At 42.3% G+C, this 24,533-nt stretch overlaps 1 protein-coding gene across 1 annotated transcript in view; it reads right to left on the bottom strand.

Annotated features, from left to right (window-relative positions):
- Nucleotides 1-24,533, bottom strand: part of gria3b (glutamate receptor, ionotropic, AMPA 3b) — a 209,632-nt gene that overhangs the window by 84,823 nt on the left and 100,276 nt on the right. Inside the window, exon 4 of the mRNA XM_036569368.1 lies at nt 4,651-4,838. Within this exon, the coding sequence (XP_036425261.1) occupies nt 4,651-4,838 (188 nt within the window). The remainder of the gene's footprint in view (nt 1-4,650; nt 4,839-24,533) is intronic.

Below are 24,533 nucleotides of genomic sequence, written 5' to 3'. Positions count from 1 at the left end.
TGGTTCTTATGCCTGGTGCTCTGCCTGCTCTCTCTGGCTGGCTCTACAAACTCCACAGACTTTGAACAGCTTGCGAGCCTTGGGCCTGTCCCAGACGCCATTCATTCATGGGCCCTCATTCTTCAGAGAGTTGCCGAGCAGGCTGTTGCCTCTGAGAGGACTTCTGCACCAAAAGTCCAGGAGGCGCCTGGACCAGTGATGGATTTAAGGTGCGTGCACACCTTCTGGATACAGAATGTGGCTTTTTAGAAATGTTCTTAATGCAAATTTGCATGTTTTCTTTGTCACATTGCAGCAACTTAACAAAACAAAGACTAAACAGGCTTGTTCCGAGGAAACTGTGTCATATGTGTGAATATTTGTGATAATTATTTGGGAATAAGGCCGAAACTCCTAGGTTTTTGCCCTTTTTAGCACTCAAACCTTTCAGTTATTCACCCACCTTTGGACCAAAAAAGGTTAAAAATGTGCTTTTAGCTGTTCAAAGTTATACACTTAGGCTTCATATCAGATCAGTGTGAAACCTCCCAATGGATGAGCTATAGATTCAAATTATTAATGAACTCTGATCCATTCAGACCAGCGCAACACACACTAACACACCACCACCACGTCAGTGTTACTGCAGTGCTGAGAATGATCCACCACCCAAACAGTACCTGCTCTGTGAGGGTCCATTGGGGTCCTGACCACTGAAGAACAGGGTAAAAGGGGGCTAACAAAGTATGCAGAGAATCAGATGGACTACAGTCTGTAACTGTAGAACTACAAAGTGCACCAAAGTGCACCTGATCGGTGTAAATACAGTGTAGAGAGACGGCCATTTTGCACCATTCAGAAGCTCCGCTGATATCATGATGCATCCTCAATAGCATATCACACCATCTACTCCGAAAGTGGTACATGGAGTCATATCTGAGCCATATTGGCTATGCTTTCCCACTCTACCTGCACATGTGCGATAGGAGCTGCGATAGGAGCTGCGGTAGCCGCGTAATCTGCAGCTCGATGAGTTAGCTTTCCTCCACAACGAGCACTAGCCGCAGGAGACTCTGGGCGCTCCCACTGCAGTGGTGTTGCTTAAAAACCATTACAGCGAGTCTGCATACTCCACTGCTTTGCAATAAAGAGCATCTCCCCTCCTCTCTGCGTGGCTTATCTCCAGCGCCAGCGCTCCCGGGAGGCCCGCTCTCACTCACAGCCTGCAGACAGCAGGGGCTCATACACTGATGGAGCCTGCGGCTTCGCAGTTCTGATCCAGACTGGCTACCAAGCAGAGGAACAGCCTAGTCTGGAGTAGTATACGGGCCTTTATTCATCAAAGCTGCACAGAAAGAAGTGCGGATTTGAGCTCCTGTAATGACGTACGAACTGCTCCGTCTCCATCAAGCGACGCTGAAGCTCGCAGTGATTGGAAAGCAATCGATGAATCAGCTTCAGCTGCACAGAACCCAGCACCTAAGCAGCAGTCTCTCATTTGCATGTCATTTTCAAATGATATGTTCCATGTGGCCCTAATTTACATATAATTTACTTGAAATGCCCAATTCATGCAGGTGTTGCAAGTATTCAGCAGGTTCAGGAGCCATTGGTTATCCTTCATACAAATCCACCCAGTCACGGAATACTTTCATGTCCAACTGCTAGGGCTGATAAATTTTTATTATTATTGTTGTTATTATTTTCTGTGTGTTATTATTTTGTAGCTGAAGTGTTTAGCTAATTATAATTATTATAAAAAAAGGACTAATGAGCTAATACTGTTATAAGGTGGAGTACACTGTCCTTTACCACTTCATATAGAGTCCATGTAGAAGTAAATAATGAATCTGAATGTGAGTAAAGCTCCAAGTCTGCATATTCTGATCCACATTTATAGGTTAATTGTTGACAACATTCAGTCCAAATGATGTAACACAGACTGCCATGCTCTACTGCATAATTATCAATGTTATTTTGTATTTTTTATTGTTATTCATTGAATATATTCATAATTATTTCCTCTATTTTATTGGCAACAATTACTTTCTTTTAATTTTTTGTTAAACTACAACATAAATGTAAATTTTCTTTGCTGTACTTTTTCCAGATCACACGACTTCCTGTTGCAGTTTGTGCTTCTTTTTTTAACAAACATGCCACACGGTGAGTTTGAGCATCTGAAGTGCCCTCAACGCGTTTACACAAAAAATTCAGGAAAATAATTCAAAAAAAATAAGCAGCAAGTTACAATATATTTCTCATGCATTAAACCAGCTTAGCTGCTATAGGTTTTATATAAAATTCTATAATATAGTTGTTGTCATATGGAAACAGCATGAACGCAATGCCATTAGACACACTGGACACCGCAGTTTTCATTTTTTTGATATTCCAGGTTGAAAATTTTCATACCTATTTGAATGCTAAAAAAACATGTTTGAATGCATGTTTTTTCAGCCCTGGATGAGGAAAATGTCCAATGGTGTATTGGTTTACATTTACTGCAGCTGCCAAATGTGAACAAAAAATACCCCCAAAAATATTTTTCTTTTTTCTTTAAAAAAAAAACAAACAATGTACTAATAATGATACTTATTTTCATTATGAAAAATCATTTTTTCATGTATATTTCATATTTAATGCATGAAAGAGGTAATGATTTTCATGAATTAACCAAAAAAAACAAAAATCAGGTTGTTTATGTTAATAGGGCCAGAGTGAGTGACTGATTAGCTGTTAGTAGCACAAGCCTAGTAATGCAAAGCGACTTTGCCAGCTATAACTAACACTTAAGGCCTCAGCCGACTTCTTGTGGAGACGACGTTCGCCTGGCATCAGCGAACAACACGACGTAATTACGCAGAAAACGAACAACCGCAGACGTTGCGTGGAGGCCTCGTTCACCATGGCAGCTGGGTGAACTCCGTGGACGAAGACGCTACGCGGCAAAGCCTGTGATTGGTCAGCAAAAAGGAGTTGTGCCGTGAAACAAAGATGGACAACTTTGAGGAGCTTCGGCTTTGGCAGACACACTAATATTTCACTGTGAAACATGTAGTTGTTAAATAAACGATAAATATCTCCTAAATGTAAGATGCTAAGTCTGTTATTCGGTAATACTAACAAGTACTGAGCAACATACAGGTTATCTTATATTTAGGTTCAGTTGGCTTGTTTCTTGTTCGAATCTTCCCGTTCCACCTTAAATGGTGGCAGTATTCTGAACTCAAATGTTGCCGTAGTTAGAACAGTGAAAGAATCGTTTTCCAGCAGTCATGAAACTTATAAAAAATCATAGCGTCATGTGGAGCATCCGCAACAGGCAGCACAAACCGCAGAAAGTATGCCAGCTTGTAAGCTTGTGCCTCGCAAATTTTGTTTCGCAAGAAGTACGCTGAGGCCTTTATCTAGCTACATCCAGCACCCTAGCAGTATTTTGTTATATGCATGATTTGCAGAACCCAATTTTAAATAGTTATTTAATAATCCTAGTGGTTTCTTAAAGGGTACACGGGTATATGCACTTCTCTGGGCCTCCACAGCTCAGCCAGAGCCAAGAAAATTAGTTCAGTTAGGTTCAATTCAGCCGATGCATGGTGCTGGTGGTGGTGGTGGGGGGGGCAATGAACACGACTGCCCTGGAGGCCAATAACAAGGAGTTCCTAATGTAATTTCCCTAATTCTTCTCTCCCTCGCTTGTTCTCCCCTCTTCCCCCACTTAATCTGATGAAATATTTAGCAGAAATGCAGCCCCAGGAAAGGGCAGCGTATGAAACAGTGTATCGTCATATTCCAGCAAAGACTTTTAGAGGACGCAGATTAAATATATTAATGCCAAATGATATCACAGCTAGAAATGAACAGAAAAAAACCTAAAGATGATTACTGTCATACTAAAAAGACGTCATTTTACATGATTTGCAACGACCAATTTCCTTCATTTGTAGCTTTTGATATCCTTCCGTCTGGGAAATCAGACAGAAAACCTTTATTTAAAGTGCAACTGAGCCAAGAATCACGGCGTACGGCAATTCACACCCTAAAACGCAAATACCCAAATTAGCCACAGTAAATTAATACTAAAAGCCGTTTGACGTCAAATTATGTCTCATGGCTCATATGAGGTTCATCAAAACAATGAAATCTAAAACTCAGCGACTGGTTCTGTGCGATAGAAGCGGCTAATGGATCTAAATGAATGCTAATGAGCAGAATCCAATTCAGCAGCTGATTGCCTCTCACAGACAGATGTCAGAAATGTATGTTGCGGGGTTGGGATCCAGACAGAAGAGGGGAACTATGGGTAAACATCCCTTCATCTACTCATCTTAATTGTATTTCTAGCGAGCTGATCTCCCCTCCTCTCATTTCCTATATAGGGGAATTGACATGCTTGGAGTGTTCGGGGAGCTTGGGCTTTATTACTCGGGGATTAACACTCCGGGACAGCAAAATGGCTTTTGCAGCCCACCTTCAGCCATGAGGATTGTGGGTAAGAAAGAGACTCGATTGACGTTGGCCTGCCAAGGCTTTCAGACCACCAGAGAGAGAGTAAGAAAGAAAGAGGCCCCCGGTGCTGTAAGCCTGCCAAAGTGTTCAGACCAGCGGAAAGAAAGGGCAAGTGAGAAGAGAGAGAGAGAGAGAGAGAGAGAGAGAGAGAGCTTTTACCTGTTCTAAGATGACGTTGATCCTGTCCACTTCACAGTCAATGAGATAGCGCTTCTCCTGCCTCCTGTCCATTTCCTCAATGATGCGCTTGTACTCCTGAGGGTCTGTTATACTCCCCACCGACCGAGCCGTCACCTGCCAGTTGTTCGCCACCGCCGCCTCCATTATGGCCTGCAGTATGGAGAATCCTTAAGGAAGAAAACAGCGTACATGTTAGACTATTATTTCAAAGAGAATATACTCTAAAAATAAAGGTTCTTAAATGGTTCTTGTCTAGGAAAAAAACTTTTAATTAGTGCAGAACCATGACATTACACAGAGCAACTTTCAACTTTAGCCAGGTTCTTGAGCCAGAGGTGTTTCTGTGGTTCTCTTTCACAGCGAGTGTGAAAGCATGAACAACTGCGGCAGTGTTTACAGGCTTTTAGTACGTTCAATAGATAATTCAGAACCATTGGCCAGCTGTGTTTGCACACAGAGGAATTAGACCTCTGTATTTAACCCATCCGTGCAGTGAAACACCACATACACACTAGTGAACACACACTAGGGGGCAGTGAGCACACTTGCCCGGAGCCGTGGGCAGCCCTATCCACGGTGCCCAGGGAGCAGTTGGGGGTTGGGTGTCTTGCTCAAGGGCACTTCAGTCACGTACTGTCGGCTCAGGGGATCGAACCAGCGACCTTCCAGTCACAGGGCTGGTTCCATCATAAGCACTGTTGCTGTTATTTTGTCTCAAAGCTACTCTTTGGATAATATTTCATGACTTCTGGACCAAATCAAATTTTGAAATGTAATGTTTATTTTTTTTTAATGACTTTTTTTAATCACAATTTTCTAAACCTAAACTTAAATCTAACCCTAACCTAAAAATGTTTTGCCCAAAACACCCCAACTGATCACATGACCCCAGATCTACGTCACATGGCTCTGCATCATTTTGCTTCACCTGATTACTGGTTCAGCTCACCTGTTTAGCTCACTACATTAACCCCCTCAGTCTGATTGCACTTTGAGGAGTATTGCCTTTGTTACGTACAACCTTACAGTCTGTTAGTTCGTTAGTTAGTTCGTTAGTTAGTTAGTTAGTTAGTTTTTCCATGTATGTTCACTGCTTTGTTTGTTTTTGACCTTGTCTTCTGCTCATCCTTGTTAGTATTGTTGGTATTTCTGGTTTTGCCTACTTTTCTGTTTTTTGGACTCCCCTCATGGTTACTGGTTTCTTGATTTGGCTTCTTACTCTGGGCTGGCTGACCTTGATTTTGGATGCTCCTTTTTCTAATAAACCTATTTTACTTCACTTTGGTCTGCAAGCGTCTGAATTCTGTCCGAACCTGAAAATTGCTGAAGTTCCAGATGTTTCTACTACTGTCTTGGACTTGTCTCGGACTCTGCCATTGGTCTCACCAAAGTTAGTGTCTGGTCTCAATCGAGACCAGCTACCATTTTAAAAATATATATTTATTTGTGTTTTTATTCTCTTAAATAATGCCTTATTACCTCAAAATGATTACTTATTTGCTAAAAATAATGACCCGCTATGTGAAAATAATAATTTAGCACATTGTCCTGATGTATTCTCAACAAAATTACTCACCTTATCGAAATAAAACTCAATGTAAAGAAAATAAGTTGTTATTTTACCTGGTCAATATTTTGAAAAAGTTATTATTCAAGAACAGAATTACAGTCATTATTTTGGTTTAAGTTCATATGAGATAGTTTGACATTCAGGTGATCTTTTTCCTCCTCCACCTGGTGGGAAACAGCTTCTATAGATGCACGATTGTCTTCAGAACAACTAAGAAAACTTTCCCACCTCTGATAAAATGTGGAGCTTGTGTTAAAAAAGAAAAAAAATAAGCTCTACAAAGTTAGAGCCATTGTGCTGGTCCTGCCTGACAATGTAAGCTATTCCTGTTTTCCTCAGTTTTTCTGTAGTCAGGACATTTCTGTCCCAAAAATAACCTTGTCAGGACCTTTTTGCTGCCAGGGTGTTTCTTTCACCTATAAAGTTATCATTTCAGAGATTTGAGCTTTTATTACAACGAGTATATAGTGCTGTGTCTGGATATTAGAAACATCATAGCGTGAAGCAGCAATTTCCAGGCCTGAGGAATAGCCGAGGGTGCCCTTCAGCAGTGATGTATCATTTCATGAGCTTAGAGTGCGGGGGAATTATTTGAAAGGCTGCCACATGTTCTGGAGTTAAATGAGCGAGCCCTATGTAAATTCTTTGACTTTGACGCTGAAATTGTTCTCGTTCCGTCGCTAGCGCCCGTCCTTGGGATGTGGGGCCAGCTCAAAGACGGGCAAAGACAAAAGCCCGATCTTCCTTTCTTCTGGGCGGAAAAAAAAATAATTATATTATAGGAATATTGTGAGAACATTTTCATACATAATTCAGATGATGAAGATATTAGTTTAACTGAGCTCTCTGCTCCAGTATACCCAAATGACATTCTTTCAACTGATTTACTCCACAATGAATAGTGGGGTGATAAATTGGCACGAATAAATTGCCTGGTTTTTGTGCGAGCTTCGCTAAAAGGATTTACTCGTTTCCAGTGTGCAGGCCGAGGCACAGAACGAACCGAGACGAGCAGTGGTAATGCTAATCAACCGCAGCCAGGGTTGTTTCGTAAAGGGAGAGACAATGTAATTGTTTTCAAATGTATCCGCAATAAGCCCCTTTTCTCCATTAAGGCACAAGTGAGCCTAACTTGTCATATTCACGAGAAAAGGCCATAGAAATGTCCTGCGATGGCAGACTTTGCTGACCACGCTTCCCAAACGCAGATTGGGAGGGAAGCCTGATTTAGGACCACGATTAATACCAGCGCACAGCCGATCGGCCAATGGGGGATTATGTAAATGGCTTAAATGCAGTCTGAATGGCGTCCGGACAGAAAGCACGTATCGTATTGTTCCAGCTGCTTTGCCTCTTGCCGGCCTTATCGTTGGGCAGGGACGCGCAGGCACCACTGTGACAAAGCAAAGTGTCTCGTTGGCAAGTTCTCCCTGCTGAATGCTTGAACTTCCTCTTAAAAGGCTGAATTAGACTTCTGCATCTGCAAATCTGTGAACATGCGCAGACGTTAGGCGCAGATGTTAACATAAGTGTCTGTGAACATACTTGCGCATAATGTTACCATGTGCACTAGAGGGCCCCGTCACATTTACCAGACCTGAATGTACACAAAGAAAAGTCTTGCACTGTAATGAAGAGAGAATGGATAGAGTAAGTTAAACACTGGAAACAATACTATGCTATTTTGGTTAGTTCTGTTTTAAAACATACTGTATGGCTGCAGGGATCACTGTAAAAGCCCCACCACTCTCATGCCTAAACATTGCAAGCCCTAAGTGACCTCTGATCCATGCACCCCAGTCATTTTGCGTAATGTGACAGAATCTAAAAGATTTAATACTTTATTCTATATATTTTGATCTGGAAAAAGTCTCATAAATACTACAGTAAATGCAATGGAACTACAATTTACTGTAGAATGGACAACATTTAAAAGGACCTTATCATGGAAAATGAAATTTCCCGAATTTTAAAAATGTACCTTTTCGTCCTCAGTCCATACAGTCCATACAGTCCATACAGTCCATATGTAGAAACTAAACTGCAAAAACAGCCTGTTTTGAATTCATTGCTTTTGTGATGTAATGAGGACCAACTCATTTACATATATCTGCCTATTCAATGCAAATAGCCCCGCCCATTCACATAGAAGTTATAAGTAGTGTTTTAGCCTGTACTGCTTTTTGAATGAAGCACAATACAGGGGTGCATTTCCTGAAAGCATCGTTGAACAACTTAAAGAAAAATGATAGAGAGACTATCATTTTGAACTCTCTCTCTCTCTCTCCACGGTTACCATGGTGGTTGCTCAGTGACATTTTTAGGAAATGTAGTCCAGGATAGCCAGTCAGAACTGAGCTCATGTGCATATAACACTCTTAAAGGCACAGCTACAAAAACAGCCTATAGCAATTCTAAGAGATCTGGAAGTTGGAAAATGGTAATACAGAAATTAATTTTTGGCGATTTTTGGCACATAAACCAACACTTTAGGGGACTAAAAAAAACAAGACGTAGAATATTGGCTCTATATATAACTAAATAAGTTGTATATCAAATGAAGTAACTAAATAGTCAGTTTAATTCAACATAACGTAAATTCCAATCATCAGTAATGACTTAATAAGATTTTTGTTTCTGTCAATATCATTATTGACAAAATACTGTATACTTGGCGGTGGGGGGGCGGGGTAAGCATCGGCTTATACTGCTAATAGCAAGTAAGAGCCTTGCTCTTGCCCCACTTGACAAATGCGTAAAAAAGAGACCACCGATATTGAAAGGAGGCAAATAAATATAACAACATTCAGTTATAAGAGTTTGTACTTCATTACTTTACAACAGGGATCATCTTAATTAACTACATTAAGCTTAAGAGGGATAGTCTTGCTATGTTTCTGTGATTTTGATAATTAGACTGAAGGTTAGTTAGTGTTAACGTTGTCATGCAGTTAGCTAGCCAGCACAGTTATTCACAGCTGAAATATGGGACACTTTTTCCTGCATTTTTTCACACTGGCCTTACTTGCAGGAGACCACCTGGACATAGTGGCCTTCACTTGATTTGAGTTTGAGACCCTTGATCCAAACAGTGAAGTATAGAGCAGCGAGAGTGGTTGGTGGGCTGCGGGTATGGTGGACCATGAGAGCAGCAGCTACAGCAGTGTTTTATTACAATATCCACAATTTTGGATATGCTTCCCTGTTCAACCAATCAACGTTTGCTTGACACACAGGTTTGTGTGATGTGTGGTTGACAATTTGGATTACTCTGCTGCTGCAACATTACCCATAACCCCCTTCTCTGCATCTCTACACAAGTACATTTCAGTGCATCCTCACAGATTTATAAAACAGCCTTTAGTCCTTCTCTCCTCTCGCTGTCTCGGGCACAGCATGCGGCCCCCCGCTCTGCAAAGCGACCTTTCGGAGAAGAAAAGCTCCGTGACGGGCCCAAAGAAACGCCCCGCACGCCACCCATCCGCAAGAGTGGAGCAGGAGGGAGCTGAAAGAAATGGTGTGTCAACCGTCCCGGCTTCATGCGGAAGAATGGAGAGCGTGGAGGCGAGCAAGAGTGACACCCTCATTAAGACAATGTTTCCGCTCCGGCTGGATAAAACATGAGGGCCGTATATGTGCATACATGTGCATATACGCCTGGCGGAGCTCAGGGCCATCTCTCTGTCGACTTAGCGATCGTCGCCGTGCCTTGACAATGCAAGTCAAATTTGTAATGCCTGATGTTCAAACGCTCTGGCCATTGCTCAGAGCAGAGAGCGGATATGAAAATAATCTCTTCACGCCATTTTCCTTCTCATCTGTAACACAGCGATAACTTAATCCCAATTCATCAGGTCCAAGTGACAGAATCAAATGACCATCAAGACAAAAATGTATTACGGGTATGTATTAATCTTCTGGGCAAATTTCCAGTCAAATGACTTCAAAGATGATACCCTTATGGTAATATATCTGAGTAATGGAATTCAGTCTGACTCTCACAAACTTCTGAAACTCTATTTTAATACTATCTGCTATAAACTTGCTCTGAACTTGAAGCTCCACCATTACATTGCTAATCTATTTTTCATCAGCTTTGCATGATTTCACTGAACAGGACTCCACAGCTGAGAAAGGCTTTCATAACTCATGTTTTATTTACACTAGCACCACCAGCCAAAAGTTTGGAATCAATGTTTTCGATAATATTAAACCAATATTCTTGCAGAAAGATGACAAAAATGCTAAAGTTTGGGTTCGGCTGGTCAAATGAGATGTATTGTTGATTTTCTGCGAACATCCTCTACAGAGATCACACTGCACGTTTGAGTGCAGTTAGTGTTTGTCAAATTCAACATATTGGGGAAAAAATCCAACTAAAAAAAAATAGCCTGTGCAAAATGTACGGCACATTTTATTTTGTATATTTTATTTTTTCCAACAGGCTAAACTAATAAGCTAAAAAGCAAATAAATAAGAAATGATGCTCAAAATTAGCAGATTCAAGTTTGTTCCATGCAGAGAATGTTTTAACTTATTTTCACTCAGAAAACCAGCAAAGCAAATAATTTGAACAAGATATTCAAACCTTGCATACAACTAAATAAACACAAATATGCTCTGGATTGAAAATTCAGAATCTTCACTGTTGTGACGATCTTAAAAAAAGAGGGTTCTCTTCTCTCTATACATGTCCTCAAGGGTTCTTTAGTAAGGGCAATGGTTCTATTTAAAACCATGAGTTCCTATAGAACCTTTTGGAAAGCCAAAAAAGGGTTCTTTTATTGTTACAGCCCTTTTTGGAGCTATATAGAACCCTATACAACACATTCCCCATCAATCTGAAGAACATTTTCACCATGCAAAGATCCATTTATGCATGAAATGGTTCTATATAGAACCATTGTCTGTACTAAAGAACCCTTGAAGGATGTAGAATATTAAGCCAAAAAAAAAAACAGCACTGGAGCAGCAATAACAGTAATATCAGTAATATCAGTAATATTAGCGCTGCAGGATGCCTTCAGCCGACCACGCTGAGCAGTGCTCATGGGAAATGTATGGATAAACCAACCAACAGACAAACAAAACAAAAGCAAAAAAGGCAACAGCAAAGTTGAGATGAGAATCTTCAGAAGTGTTTAACATGTTAAGAATTAAGAATGTGTAAAACAGAATGTAACTGTCTGCAGTAGGGGTGTGAATCTCTAGGCAGCTCATGATTCGATTCGATTACGATTCAGAGGCTGCGATGCGATTATAAAACGATTATCGATGCATCTTTTTTTCTATACAGGATTTCTTTCTTTCTCACACCTTGGTACTTTTAAAGCGCCATATTTGTAATGATCCATAATGAATTTACTTCCAATATTTTTTATTAATAAATCAAATGGAAGTGATGTGGCAAGTGAACTGGAAGACTGTCCTTCACTGTTGTTGTTTGGAGCTCATGAGACGCTGCTGCCACTCATCTGCATTAAAATGCGTGAAATAAGATCCAGTGGCAGTGGGTGTCCATGCAGCACGTTACAGCTGTCCTACCAGTTTTCTTCAGAGATTTCAGAACTTTTAGCAGGTTTTGGTCTCGCTGTAGAAAGTGGGGGGATCGCTGTGTCGCTGTATATCTTCGAGACGGGATGTGCGCGAGAAAGCCCTGGTTCTCAACGCAGTCTCGCCTGGATAGTAGCTACGAAAAGGCAAAGAGAGATTTAAGACAAACATTTGGAGACGAATGGACTTATTAGCGTTTATAAGCAGCGCAGTTGTTTCCTGGTAGGTTAAATCTGCAACAAGAGACTGTCAAACACTAAAAAGTTGCGAAGATGAAGTCAGCTTCTCTTTCGAATTTCCCCGTTCCACCTTAAATTCAAAAAACATCATAAACCTTTTTAAAAGTTTATTAAGTTTTACAGCATTTCTGTCTATTTGCCCTCCACTACGTCCCTGCATTAACCTCACCATTCAAGTAGTTGAAGGTAATAGTCACCTCAGCCTTCAGTAAAGTGAGGTTCTCGCTTCTCCTAATAGTCCCTTAATCTCAGTGCTTCCTCGTCTTCGGCTAGCGCTGTGTCTCATGTGAGAAGGTCTCGTGTCTGGGGTTTATTCCGGAGCCCACACTCCTGTGATTAGCATCAAGTCAGTCTTTTCACTTCGAAACAGATGATTAATACCGGCACTATCTGAGTGCAGAGCTACAAGGCTGATCTGAATGGGAACAACGGAATTCATTTAAGATTCTTCAAAAGATTCCATGCCTCTCCGACTCCACATTTGTATGGAAATTAAGAGATGAAATCTGACTTGGGGTAAATATTCGCGCCCGAATTGGAGGAGCGACTGTGCTCTTGCCTTCAAAGTCAGCACAAAAGTTTTCTCCCCCAGACATCAAACCCCAAGATGAAGAAACTATGGAGTAAACACAGAAGTCTGACGGGCGGCAGAAGATGAAGCTGTCTGTTGCTTCCCACTGCTATGAAACAGGGACAGAACAGTGGGAACACAGTGCTCTCTGTAGAAATATCCACAAACGTAAGGGTCCTGTAAAATTACAGGGACATGGTTTGACTGCCAGATGTGACTATGTATAACAGCACAGTACGACTGTCGTGGTCTGACTGTGGTCGACTCAAGCTTAGTGTCCTTGAAATGTGGTCCAGACTGAGATTTGGCCATGTAAACACTTAGATCAAGAACTCCAGGGGCATCGCTAGGCCTGTTTTAGGAGGGCTTCAGCCACCCTACATTAATGTATATTGTTTATTTGAATCATAAGCAGGTTTTCTCATTAATTCTTTCAGAGAATAGACTGGAACGTCAGTCATAAAGGCTTTAGTTGTGACAGGATGTTGGCTAAAAACTCACTCAGATAGATTATACATTCATATACCGAGTAAAATAGCAAGTAAATACTGTTTGAGTGAATAGAACTGCCTACGGGCTCCAGAGTGGCGCAACCGTCTAAGCGTTGGCCCTATCATCAGGAGATCGTGAGTTCGATCCCTGGTGATGCTACAGCCGTCCGTAGCCGGGAGTCCGAGAGAGCACAATTGGCCTCGCTCTCTCTGGGTGGGTGGGATGGCTGCCTTTCTCCCCCCATCACTCACTCAGCGCAGGCGTCTGTTAGCTGACATAACAGATCTGGTGGTTGGCGCTTTCCTCCGAGCGCGTTCAGTTGTCCAAAGACGTTACGTGAGCGGCAGTTCGAAAAGAAGCGGTGGCTGGCTTCACAGGTGTCGGAGGAAGCCTGTGTTAGCCTCGCCCTCCTAGCGTTGATAGCGTCGTGTGTGATTGGTGGAGTCCTAACTAGCGGGTGGAATTGGCAAAGACTAAATTGGGGAGAAAACCGGGTTAAAAATTGGAAAAAAAAAAAAGAAAAGAACTGCCTACAATATGAATGTGTGGCGATTATGGCCATGCTATTACGTTTTTAACTCAATCTTAACCTGTTTGTTAGCTGTAATCTTAGGTTTAGGTGAGGTCAAGAAATGCCATATAACACTAAAGTTCACGAGCTGATAAGCTAATTTTTTTACGAAACCCCACAGACATTGAGAGTGTGAAAGAGTGAAAGAGCTAGAGATAATATGACTGACAGCTCTCTATATTTTTTCATTTCATATACAGATGTATACAAATGATGTTTTGTCGTAGTGAAAAAATGTGCACGTCCTCTACAACAAACAAACATCTGCAAATTTTAATGCATAATTGAATTACTACTTTAAACATCTTCATTACAGTTTATTTGCAAATAAATAGAAATTGTGCACTAAAGTTTGCATAAAAATGTCATATTTACATTTGTGTAACATCATGTCTGGTTTTGTCTGTCTTCCCTGTTTTAGCCATGTGCCTTTTGTTTACGTTCTTCCATGTGCTTTGTTATTTTGGTTTGGTCTCCTCCCTGGTCATTTGTCTGTAGTCTGTAGCTCCGCCCTCTCATTTTCCCCAGGTGTTCCTTGTTTTCCCTCTGTGTATTTGTACCCCCATGTGTGGTTCACTCTTGCATTTTCTCTCTGTTCCTTGTTTTTTTTTCCTGGTTTCTGTTCTCAGTTTGTTTCCTGTAGATGTGTTAACTTGTTTTCACTTAGAAAATTAACAAAACTTAGTATTTGACCGATGTGTTCAAACAGCTGTATCTCTAAGTCACGTCAAGTGGAATCCAGACATTGTTGTTCACAATAAGTTAACCTCTTAAATGGCCAGGGGCCACCAGCAGGGCTAATAATGTTATTATACACTTCTAAAATCTAAGAATAGCTGAACCAGTTTGCACTAAAGCCCCTGTAGTTACTGAATAAAAGCTTTAGTATGTAATAAGCCTGGAAATTTAAAGGGTTAATGCCAGGGTAAAGATCACATAGTTGATTGTAACGCAATATGTCCCTCATTTCCTAAACTTGTACACGGATGCATTTCTTTAGAAGAGGCTACAGCTCTGCTGAAGGCCAGTCGAGTGAGAGGTTTTTGCTAGTTCAAATAAAAAACTGAACTGATCTCTCTTTAAGCCATGAGTTCTTATAAATATGAGTTTAGCAAAAAATAATCTGGTACAAATCTATTCTCTGTTTATTTGAATAACATGTTTAGGACCTGCAACTTACTGAAGAGAGGAAATGGCCCTGCTGGACTTCAATATATTTGTTCAATTGTAAGTGGATCAATAGCATTGAAGTCCGATTAGATTCATGCCATGAATCCAAGCTATGAAGAGTCAAATCTATTGTGAGCCAACTTGATCAAACAGCCTCAGCTTTATGTCTATTACTACTCATGATGAACAGACATTTTTGGACCATATATTTTTTTTTATTTCTCCCCCTAAAGTCTTAGCCCCCACCCACAAACCTCTAGTGATGCCCCTGATGCCCCTGCAAAGTTTTTAGGACATTTAATGGACAGTTTGGTCCAGTTCAATCTTACATTAAGGACATAGTTGGGCTATTGTGCGCATGTAAATGCAGCTTTAGCCTCTTAGTTTATTTAATTTTTCAGTGTAAGTCAATCAGAGACCGGAGTTAATTGACTTTGAGGCTTTAAATCGGAACAGTTTGATGATTGGCCGCCCTGAATTTGCATAGCCATTGTGTGGCAAATTGTAGCCAATAAGTCCCTGTCCTTGCCAGCGGCGATTTACAACAGACGAGCCTCTCCGCTCTTGGGCCAGTGGCCATCTAGGGCATTAGCTGATCAGAAACCACCCCCCAAGCCAAGCCAAGCTTGAATTGCAGGCAGAGCTAATTCCCTGGCGTTGCCATTTTGCTTTTATTGACAACCCTGCGAGCCCTGCTCCCAGCTGCCCCACACATAGACACACTCCGGAACCTGCATTCACGTCTTTAGGGAAGCAGGCTCGAGCTGTGTGGCACAGCAGCCAGTGTATTACGTTCGACTACATAAATTCCGGAGACAACGACAAGATTTCCTTATCGGCATCTATAAATTCCGGGCGCCGGGGTGATTGCGGCGTGGGAGACGGAGGCCGCCTCTGATTACCCTCCTCAGAGATCATCATTCCTTTGAGCCGGGAGCTTTTTAAAACGCCATAAAGCTCCAGAGCGCTGCATAGTCAGCACGGGCGGCGCCCTCGCATGGCCGACTGCTTGCTGATTCACAAGGTTCAGTGCTGGAATCTCTCCATCTTACATGCTGTTGAGTTCTTAGTTTTTCGCATTTCTTCACTGCCCCCCCCAATCCTCCCATCCCCCAATTCATGCACTTGACTGGAAATTACATTACCATCTTTGACACTCCTGGCCAGCTAGCAGCAGTGTTGACAGCTTTGGAGATAAAGAAGCGTAACAGGCTGCAGAGTCCCCTCCCCCACCCACCCCTCAGCTGCGGGCCAACTAGGAGCATGTTCAAACAGTGAGTGCTGGCTCCACGTTAATTTGTTTGCTGTTTACATGTGACATCCCAATCCAAGCTTTCTCAGTCATAATGCTGTAAATATAGGTTGGACCGTGCTGTTCAGTGGCAAGCTTGGCACTGTTCCTCTCTGTATGATGCCTCTCTTCCCACTCTCCAAGAAGTTGCCTTCCTTTTAACATGCACTTAGGAATCGGCTCCACCCACCTGAGTCACTTTAAGCAAATTAACAGATTAGGGCTAATTAATATCAAAAGCTACAGCAGGTAACACTGTCCACTTAATTAGAAACACCTACACTATGTGTCCCTTTCTAGTTAGTGAAACGTGCGCCCATCGTTGATGCAAGCAATCAGTTGTGCACACAGCCTTATAATCTCTATAGAAAAGCATTGGCAATAGAATGGGACACTGTGAAGCAGCAGCACATGAGCCTAAGGTCACCAAACACTGGCTAGTGGGGTATAAAGCCTCCAGCATTGGGCTGTGGAGCTCCATCCAATGCCTTGACATACTACACCCTCCCTATACAACTACACTCTCCTTAACTTAACCATGGAACCTTTCGCATGCATGGAAAATGTCATGAATATAATTTGTAATTAATAACTGACTTTAAGGCCCAATCCAACTTCTTATTTTTACCCCTACCCTACTCCTTACCCCTTGGAACTGAGTTACAGGGTAGTGGTTGAAATCTTCCCTCTGAAATGGGACCCTCAAATAAAAAGAGCTTTACTTCATTAACAGCTACCAGCGCTGCTCTGTAGGCGACCCTGCCAGTCTGCAGTGACAGCAGAGGAGGGTAAAGTTCAGCTCCTCACTGCTGGGCTTTAGTTACATTTAGGGCATCATATGATCTTCAAAGAGGGGGGCAATTATTTATTATCACCCACCCCTAATTCTTCAGTGATATGAAGCTGAAGTCAGATATTCGCCAGCTTCTTGTTGGAATTTTCCCGTTCCACCTTAAATGGTGCAGCAGCTACATACATACTGGCGCTTCAGGCGTCAGCACTGCTGGACTATTTAAGGTGGAACGGGAGACATTAGCATGCTATTAGCAGTTTTTTATGCTTGTTATGAAGAAAACGACCAAAATACACTGAAACAACATTAAACTAAGATAATACAGTGGTTATCGAAATACTTATATTTGTGTGTTTCTTTGGTTGCTTGCACTGCCATCTTGCCGGTTTTTCTTTTTTCCCATAACACTCTGTTTGGAGTGTCTCTGAGAAACCTCGGTTTGGAGGGCCATGTAGCCCCCTGCCTCTGGCGAGAATGCGCAAAATGAAAGGCTAAGGGCTAAGTGGTAGGGGCGAGGGGTGAAATGGGACTGGGCCTAAATCTACATATATTGAGTTCTTTGTTACAATTTCTCATTCGGTTGCATGAGATTTTTGTATAAACATTCTTAGCAGCTACATTAGCTGGTCTAATCCACCTGCTAAAACAGAATATGTCTGTGGGTGGAGCATGAATAGGTCAGCTGAGCATTTGCAAAATAATGATTGACATGAACGGCAGTGGCAGCAAATCAGAATGACTAAGCTAAGAGAGCTGCTAACGGGATATTATATATCTTGTAATTCACAAGTAATTCACTTTTGCTAACACTCATTTTCATACTGCATCTAACGATCAGTTAGCTGGATAAATCAATCAGATTAGACAGGACTGAATGGTGCTTGCATTTATAACGTTCTGTGTTAAGCTAGAAATTAAAACTTAAAACATAAAACTCATACGCTAGCTATCATTTGCACACACGTTTGATAAGAGATCTTGTGTATGAGATGAGTTCTCCTCAGCATTGCACTGATTAGCTTTAGTGTTAGCTTCTTTGGCATTAAAATGACCTCATTTGAAGTGGCAGCTCCGTATTAGACTTGAAAACTGACCATTTTTAGTGCTTTAAATTGATCTGCATTCATTTTATCAGTTCTCAGATATTTATCTGTACTGAACAACTCATAAAGACAGTGTATTTTTGAATAATAAAATGTTTTAAATGTTCTCCTCTAGGGGTGGGAATCTTTAGGCACCTTCACGATTCGATTCGATTACGATTCAGAGGCTGCGATGCGATTATAAAACGATTATTGATGCATCTCGATGCATCTTTTTTCTCTATACAGAATTTCTATCTTCCTACTGTCTAAAAACGTGGTAGTTTTAAAGCAAAGTATTTGTAATGATCCATAATGTAAATGCATTATGGATCATTACAAATACTTTGCTTTAAATATCTAAAATATATTTTATTAATAAATGAAATGGAATGATGGAATGGAATGATGTGGCAAGTGAACTAGAAGGCTCTCAGTCAGAGACGCTGCTGCCACTCATCTGCGATAAAATGTGCTGTTACCCTGAAATAAGATCCAGTGGTAATGGGTGACCACGCAGCGCGTTACAGCCACCCTTTTGGTCTCGTTGTAGAGAGTGGGGGTGTATTTTCGAGACTGGACGCTGAATCTCGGCTCCAAAGTGTGCAGCATAGCGCGAAAGCCCTGGTTCTCAACGACTGAGAACAGACAGCAGACAGCAGGTCACATAGCACCGAAGTCTGGCCTCGCCAGTAGCGAACGAAAAAACAGATTAAGACGAACATTTGGAGACTTATTCACATTTATAAATCTGCAACGAGAGTCTTTCTCTAAAAAGTTGCGAAAAAGAACTCACTTCTCTTTCGTATTTTCGGAAAATTAGACCGAGAAGCTGGCGAATGAGAAGTGACTTCAGCCTCGTAAAACAGCCGGACGCTGAGATGTTTTACAAGAAACTCTAGTTTTGAAGAAAGGTTTTCTGGCGGAGATGGGAGGAAATCAGCTAAAGCTAAAGCTTAAAGCAGAGCGGAGTAAATCTGCGCTCTCGTTTATATTTTTAGCCCATACTACGACATTAAATGTTGTGGCTCCTAAGGTGGTTTGACTTCGTTCAAAGGCAAAATGGCTCTTCTTAACATTTGTGTTGTGACTCCTGATCAAACCTGGCTTTAATGCAGAGGGAGCTGGTCGGATTTCAAACTCATCCAGTAGTGTTTTTGTTATGTGCCTCCACAGACTGTCCGGGCGCTGCACTTACCCACTTCCAGTTCAGCCTTTTGCATTCCGTCAACATTACGTTATAAATTAAATATTTAGAAAATTGATTTTTGACATTTGTGAATCGATTCAGAATCGTTCACGTCCGCATCGCGATGCATCTAAGAATCGAGTTTTTCCCGCACCCCTATTCTCCTCTATGTGCTTTTAGATTTTCTTCTGTGCTACAGATGCTGCACAATGGCCTGAACTAAAAGTTCATAGCAACAGACGTGGGACTTTCAGAATTTTTCAAGTTGTTGGTCAGTGATTTGCAAATTGTAACATTCCAATATGATGTTATGGAAAAATCATGTCCCAGGATCACTTCCTTACCCCGGTGAAAGCCATTTCCAAGCCTAGGCCTGTTGGAAATCTCAGATCTTTATAAAGAGGACACCACCTTCCCACAGAGGCGTTGATGATGCCACCGTGTAAGTGCTGCAGGCTGCTGGAGCCGCACTTTAAGTAAAAGCTCCAGCCGCGCTGCTCAGAGCCTCGCGGATCTTAACAGGATGAAGTTTGAAGCCTCACCCGTGGCGGCTCAGCCGTAATTGAATTTACTTGTATCTAATCTCCTTCCCTTCCTCCTATGCTTCTTTCCGGCGGCTCATTAAAGGACCCAGGCTGGTACGGCCTGTCACGGGCCTCCCTGAGCCCCGCGCTGCCCTATTCCTGTCTCTGTGGGCCCGGCTGTATTTAAACACCCCAATCAAGGGGAGTAAATTGTCCATTTCCCCCCCCCAGAGCGCGCTCTGATCTGAGCCGTGACGGCTCTGCCACCTCCGGAGCAGCACTGCTGTCGTTTGGTTGCTTAGCATCCAATGCCAGACGGGGTGAGAGCTTTGGGAAGACTGCAGCTCCTCATCTGCCGTCTAATTTTGCCACTGGCTAAATATTCAAGAGAAGATGAAGGTGGAATAATTCCCATCTCACAGAGAAACTGTGTCTGAAATGATTTTATGTGGTAGAGATTATGGATAAATAATAGGTATTTTCTGTCAGGTGTATATGATAAAATACTTGGCTGTTTATTAAATTTGCCTCATATACTTGCGGTGTGCACAATGCAATGTCTAGATTTAAAGGGGCCAGCTCCACTGACCGTATAGTTTCACTCTGTAGTTCTACAGTTACAGACTGTAGTCCATCTGTTTCTCTGATACTTTGTTAGCCCCCTTTTACCCTGTTCTTCAGTGGTCAGGACCCCCATGGACCCTCACAGAGCAGGTACTATTTGGGTGGTGGGTCATTCTCAGCACTGCAGTAACACTGATGTGGTGGTGGTGTGTTAGTGTGTGTTGCGCTGGTCTGAGTGGATCAGACACAGCAGTGCTGCTGGAGTTTTTAAACACCTCAGTGTCACTGCTGGACTGAGAATAGTCCACCAACCAAAAATATCCAGCCAACAGCGTCCTGTGGGCAGCGTCCTGTGACCACTGATGAAGGACTAGAGGATGACCAACACAAACTGTGCAGCAGCAGATGAGCTATCGTCTCTGACTTTACATCTACAAGGTGGACTGACAAGGTAGGAGTGTCTAATAGAGTGGACAGTAAGTGGACACATGTTTAAAAACTCCAGCAGCACTGCTGTGTCTGATCCACTCAGACCAGCGCAACACACACTAACACACCACCACCACATCAGTGTTACTGCAGTGCTGAGAATGACCCACCACCCAAATAGTACCTGCTCTGTGAGGGTCCATGGGGGTCCTGACCACTGAAGAACAGGGTAAAAGGGGGCTAACAAAGTATCAGAGAAACAGATGGACTACAGTCTGTAACTGTAGAACTACAAAGTGCTCCTATATAGTAAGTGGAGCTGATAAAATGGACAATGAGCGCAGAAACAAGGAGGTGGTCATAATGATATGTCTGATCGGTGTATCTGTCTATTTACCCTACAGCAGTTTGGCCCCTATGACATTATGATGCTATAAGGAACGCTTTAAGTGTGAGACACAATCAGTACAGAGGTCATTTACATACATCCTAAAAGCACAGTAACAAAAAAGAGAGGTTGTAAAGTTTTTGATCCATAAACTCAAAGAAATGTCATAACTGGACCTCAGAGAAATAAATAAAAGAAAAGAAAAATGTCCCCTTTGAAATGTTTAAAAAGAAGTTGAGTAAAAAATGTTTGTAGAGGATCCTAGTAGAGGGAAGCGGTGACAGGAAGATGAGGCCGGGCCCACTGTAATTGCTCCTTCCCCTCTCCGCTCGACGTTTGAGTGAAGGAGCCACTGGAATAAATCAAGAGGCTATTGGACCCTGTCCATGGTGCTGAATTGCTACTGAAAATGAACAGAATGGAATCCATCGAGATAAGGGAGTTGACTTCCTAGCACAGGAGATTACGGCGCAGGACTTTCTCGGGGTCCTGCGTTGCTGCGAAATGAAAAGTTTCCTGAAAATCCTGCTGAGATCCTTAGACCAGGGCTGATAAAGACAGCCAATTTCTGACCACACACGTCCAAAGAGCGTTGTTATTTATAGACTATGGAGCTGCATCTCATAAACAAGACGAAACGTGCGAGGAATGGGGAAAGAGGTGGCCACTGGCTTTCAGCTAGGTTGTCTTCATTTTTATGTCTTTCATTATCCGCATAGCGCTTGCATTCCACAAGGACCCCCCCCCCACCCCCCACCCCCCACACCCCACTCCTCTGCTGTTGCTGAGAATGATCATACATTAATGAGGCGGCGTCTTTCTGGATACTTTATCTTCATTGTCCTCTGACGGAGGCAAAATAAATACCTACTCAATGTTTGATGAGTGTTTGCCTGCGCGCCGCTTGTACTCACAGGAGCCGAGCACGTCCCTAATGCTGTGTGTGTGGAAGCTCAACGCGCCGGGCCCCGCAAAGCCGGGCGGCGAGGTCAGAGGGGGCCAAGGATTAGGGAAGACTGAGTTGCTAAATCAGGATTTTACCCAACTCCCCGCTGGCCTGGGACATGCGCCGCTGTTTGTTGTTTCAAGGAACAAAAAAGGAGAAAAAGGGAAGAGAAGAGAAGAGAAGAGAGGAGAGAGAAGGCTTATAGAACTTTGCTGAGCGCGTCTGCTGATTTGCTGAAAGAGTGCTGGTGGTGGGGGGCGGGGGGGATGAGGAGCGGCGAGCCGAGCCTTTGATGTGGCATTTTCCCTCTAATTAAAACGATCTCGAGCCAAGTACAGTTCTAATCGGCCAGACAAGCTGACGCGTGAAGCCGAGAGAAAGCGGAGCAACACCATAAAGCGTATCTTTAAAAGAGCACGCATTCACCGGGGTGGAGGGCCTCTCAGCGCTGCCTTTCATTTCTGCAGCCCACAGACTGCTGCAGCCGGTGGCTACACACTTATACACACTCACACACAAACACGCAGGAGCACACAAACACACCGACGTTCGGCGCAGAGCACACCTACGCAAAAAAACACATAGCCTACACTCATGGACACTATGCAATTATCTGTTACATCAGACAAGTGAGTCATAAACTGAAGTGAAAATATAATTTTTTTTCTCTCACAGTGGTAAAAAAAAATCAGACTGAATATGTAATCTACCTTAGCATTGAATATTTAATCTACCTTAGCGCTCCGTGTTCTAAAGCCTTGCCAGCAAGGCTCTCGTTTACAAAAATAAACGGTGATGAGGAAGAAATTGTGAGTTCAATTTTGCCACTTTAACCAAGATAATCACCTCGTTTTGCGACGCATACAGTTTTTGCAGTACGATACCTGAACAAGGTATTTAGAAAAGATATCCTTCTTAAGCTAAACTCAAAAGGTGATGCAAAGCCAGCTTGCTTTAAACACATTTAACATATTACCATCAGTTAAATACAAATTCAGAATGACTTGTAGGGGCTACATGGCCTGAGTCTTCAGATATTGAGCTAACTAATGCACTGAAACTGAATATACGGCATTCATGTCAACCAAAGGTGAATTCAGTCTCATTAGTAGCAGCTCCTCTACAGTTAAGCTCTCCACACTCAGGGAACGATATTACTCTAACTTTCATTTCTAATCCGTCCATATATGTCAAAGTTACTGAATACACTGGTAATTAGGGGGCTAAATACGCTTCTCTTGCCCATAGCATGGCTACTACAGTTGTTGTGATAGTTTAAGCCACATTCAGAGGAAAAGTGAAATGCTAGTGCAAGATATTCCAGCTAATAAGCAAACAAGCTAGTGTTTTCACAAACCATTCATGGTGGTGCTTCAAAATTCACCTGAAATGATCCACTGGAACTTACGTCTCTAATCTGTGCCGTCATATTTTTCCATATTTAACGTCCATATATGTTAAAGTTACTGCCTGCATTGGTAATTAGGGGTAAATACGCTTCTCTTGCCCACAGAATGGCTGCTACAGTTTGTAAGCTCTCCACATCGAGAGGAAAAGTGAGTTTACATATGTTAGTGCAACATATTCCAGCTAATAATAAGTGATTAATACGTGAACAAGCTAGCGTTTGTTCAATCCATTCATGGTAGTGCTTCAACATCATCTGAGACCATCCACTAGAGCTTTCATTTCTAATCCATGTCATCATATTTTTCCATATTTATGTCCATATATTTTAAAGTTTCTGCATGCATTGGTGATTAGGAGGCTAAATATGTTTCCCTTGATCACAGAAGGGGTACTACAGTTTGCTGTGCTAGTTTAAGCTCTCCACATTGAGAGGAAAAGTGAGCCAACATATGGAAGTGCAAGCGTTTTTACAATCCATTCACGGTGGTGCTCCCCGTGTCTGCGTGGGTTTCCTCCGGGTACTCCGGTTTCCTCCCACAGTCCAAAAACAAGCAGTCAGGCCAATTGGACATGCTGAATTGCCCCTAGGTGTGAGTGTGTGTGACTGTGTATGTCTGTCTGTCTGCCCTGTGATGGACTGGCGACCTGTCCAGGGTGTATCCTGCCTTCCGCCCAATGACAGCTGGGATAGGCTCCAGCACCCCACCGCGACCCAGAAGGATAAGCGGTTTAGATGATGTATGTATGTATGTATGTATGTATGGTGTCAATATATGTTAAAGTTACAGAATACATAGTCATTAGAGAGCGAAATGAATACAGTTCTAATGGCCACAGAACGGCTACTTTAGTCTGTTCTGCTCGGTCACACTCCACATTTAATGTCCATATATGTTAAAGTTACCGCATACATTGGTGATTAGGGGGCTAAATATTCTTCTCTTGCCCACAGAATGGCTACTACAGCTTGCTGTGCTAGTTCATTGTGTAGTCCAGTCCACACTGAGAGGAAAAGTGAGTTCACATTTGCTAGTGCAAGATATTCCAGCTAATAATTCATAAGTGATTAACAAAAAAAAA

The sequence above is a fragment of the Colossoma macropomum genome, unplaced genomic scaffold (genome assembly GCF_904425465.1).
Source record: "Colossoma macropomum unplaced genomic scaffold, Colossoma_macropomum, whole genome shotgun sequence".
In the NCBI taxonomy this organism is placed as follows: Eukaryota; Metazoa; Chordata; class Actinopteri; order Characiformes; family Serrasalmidae; genus Colossoma; species Colossoma macropomum.
This window is presented reverse-complemented; position numbering and strand designations above follow the sequence as displayed.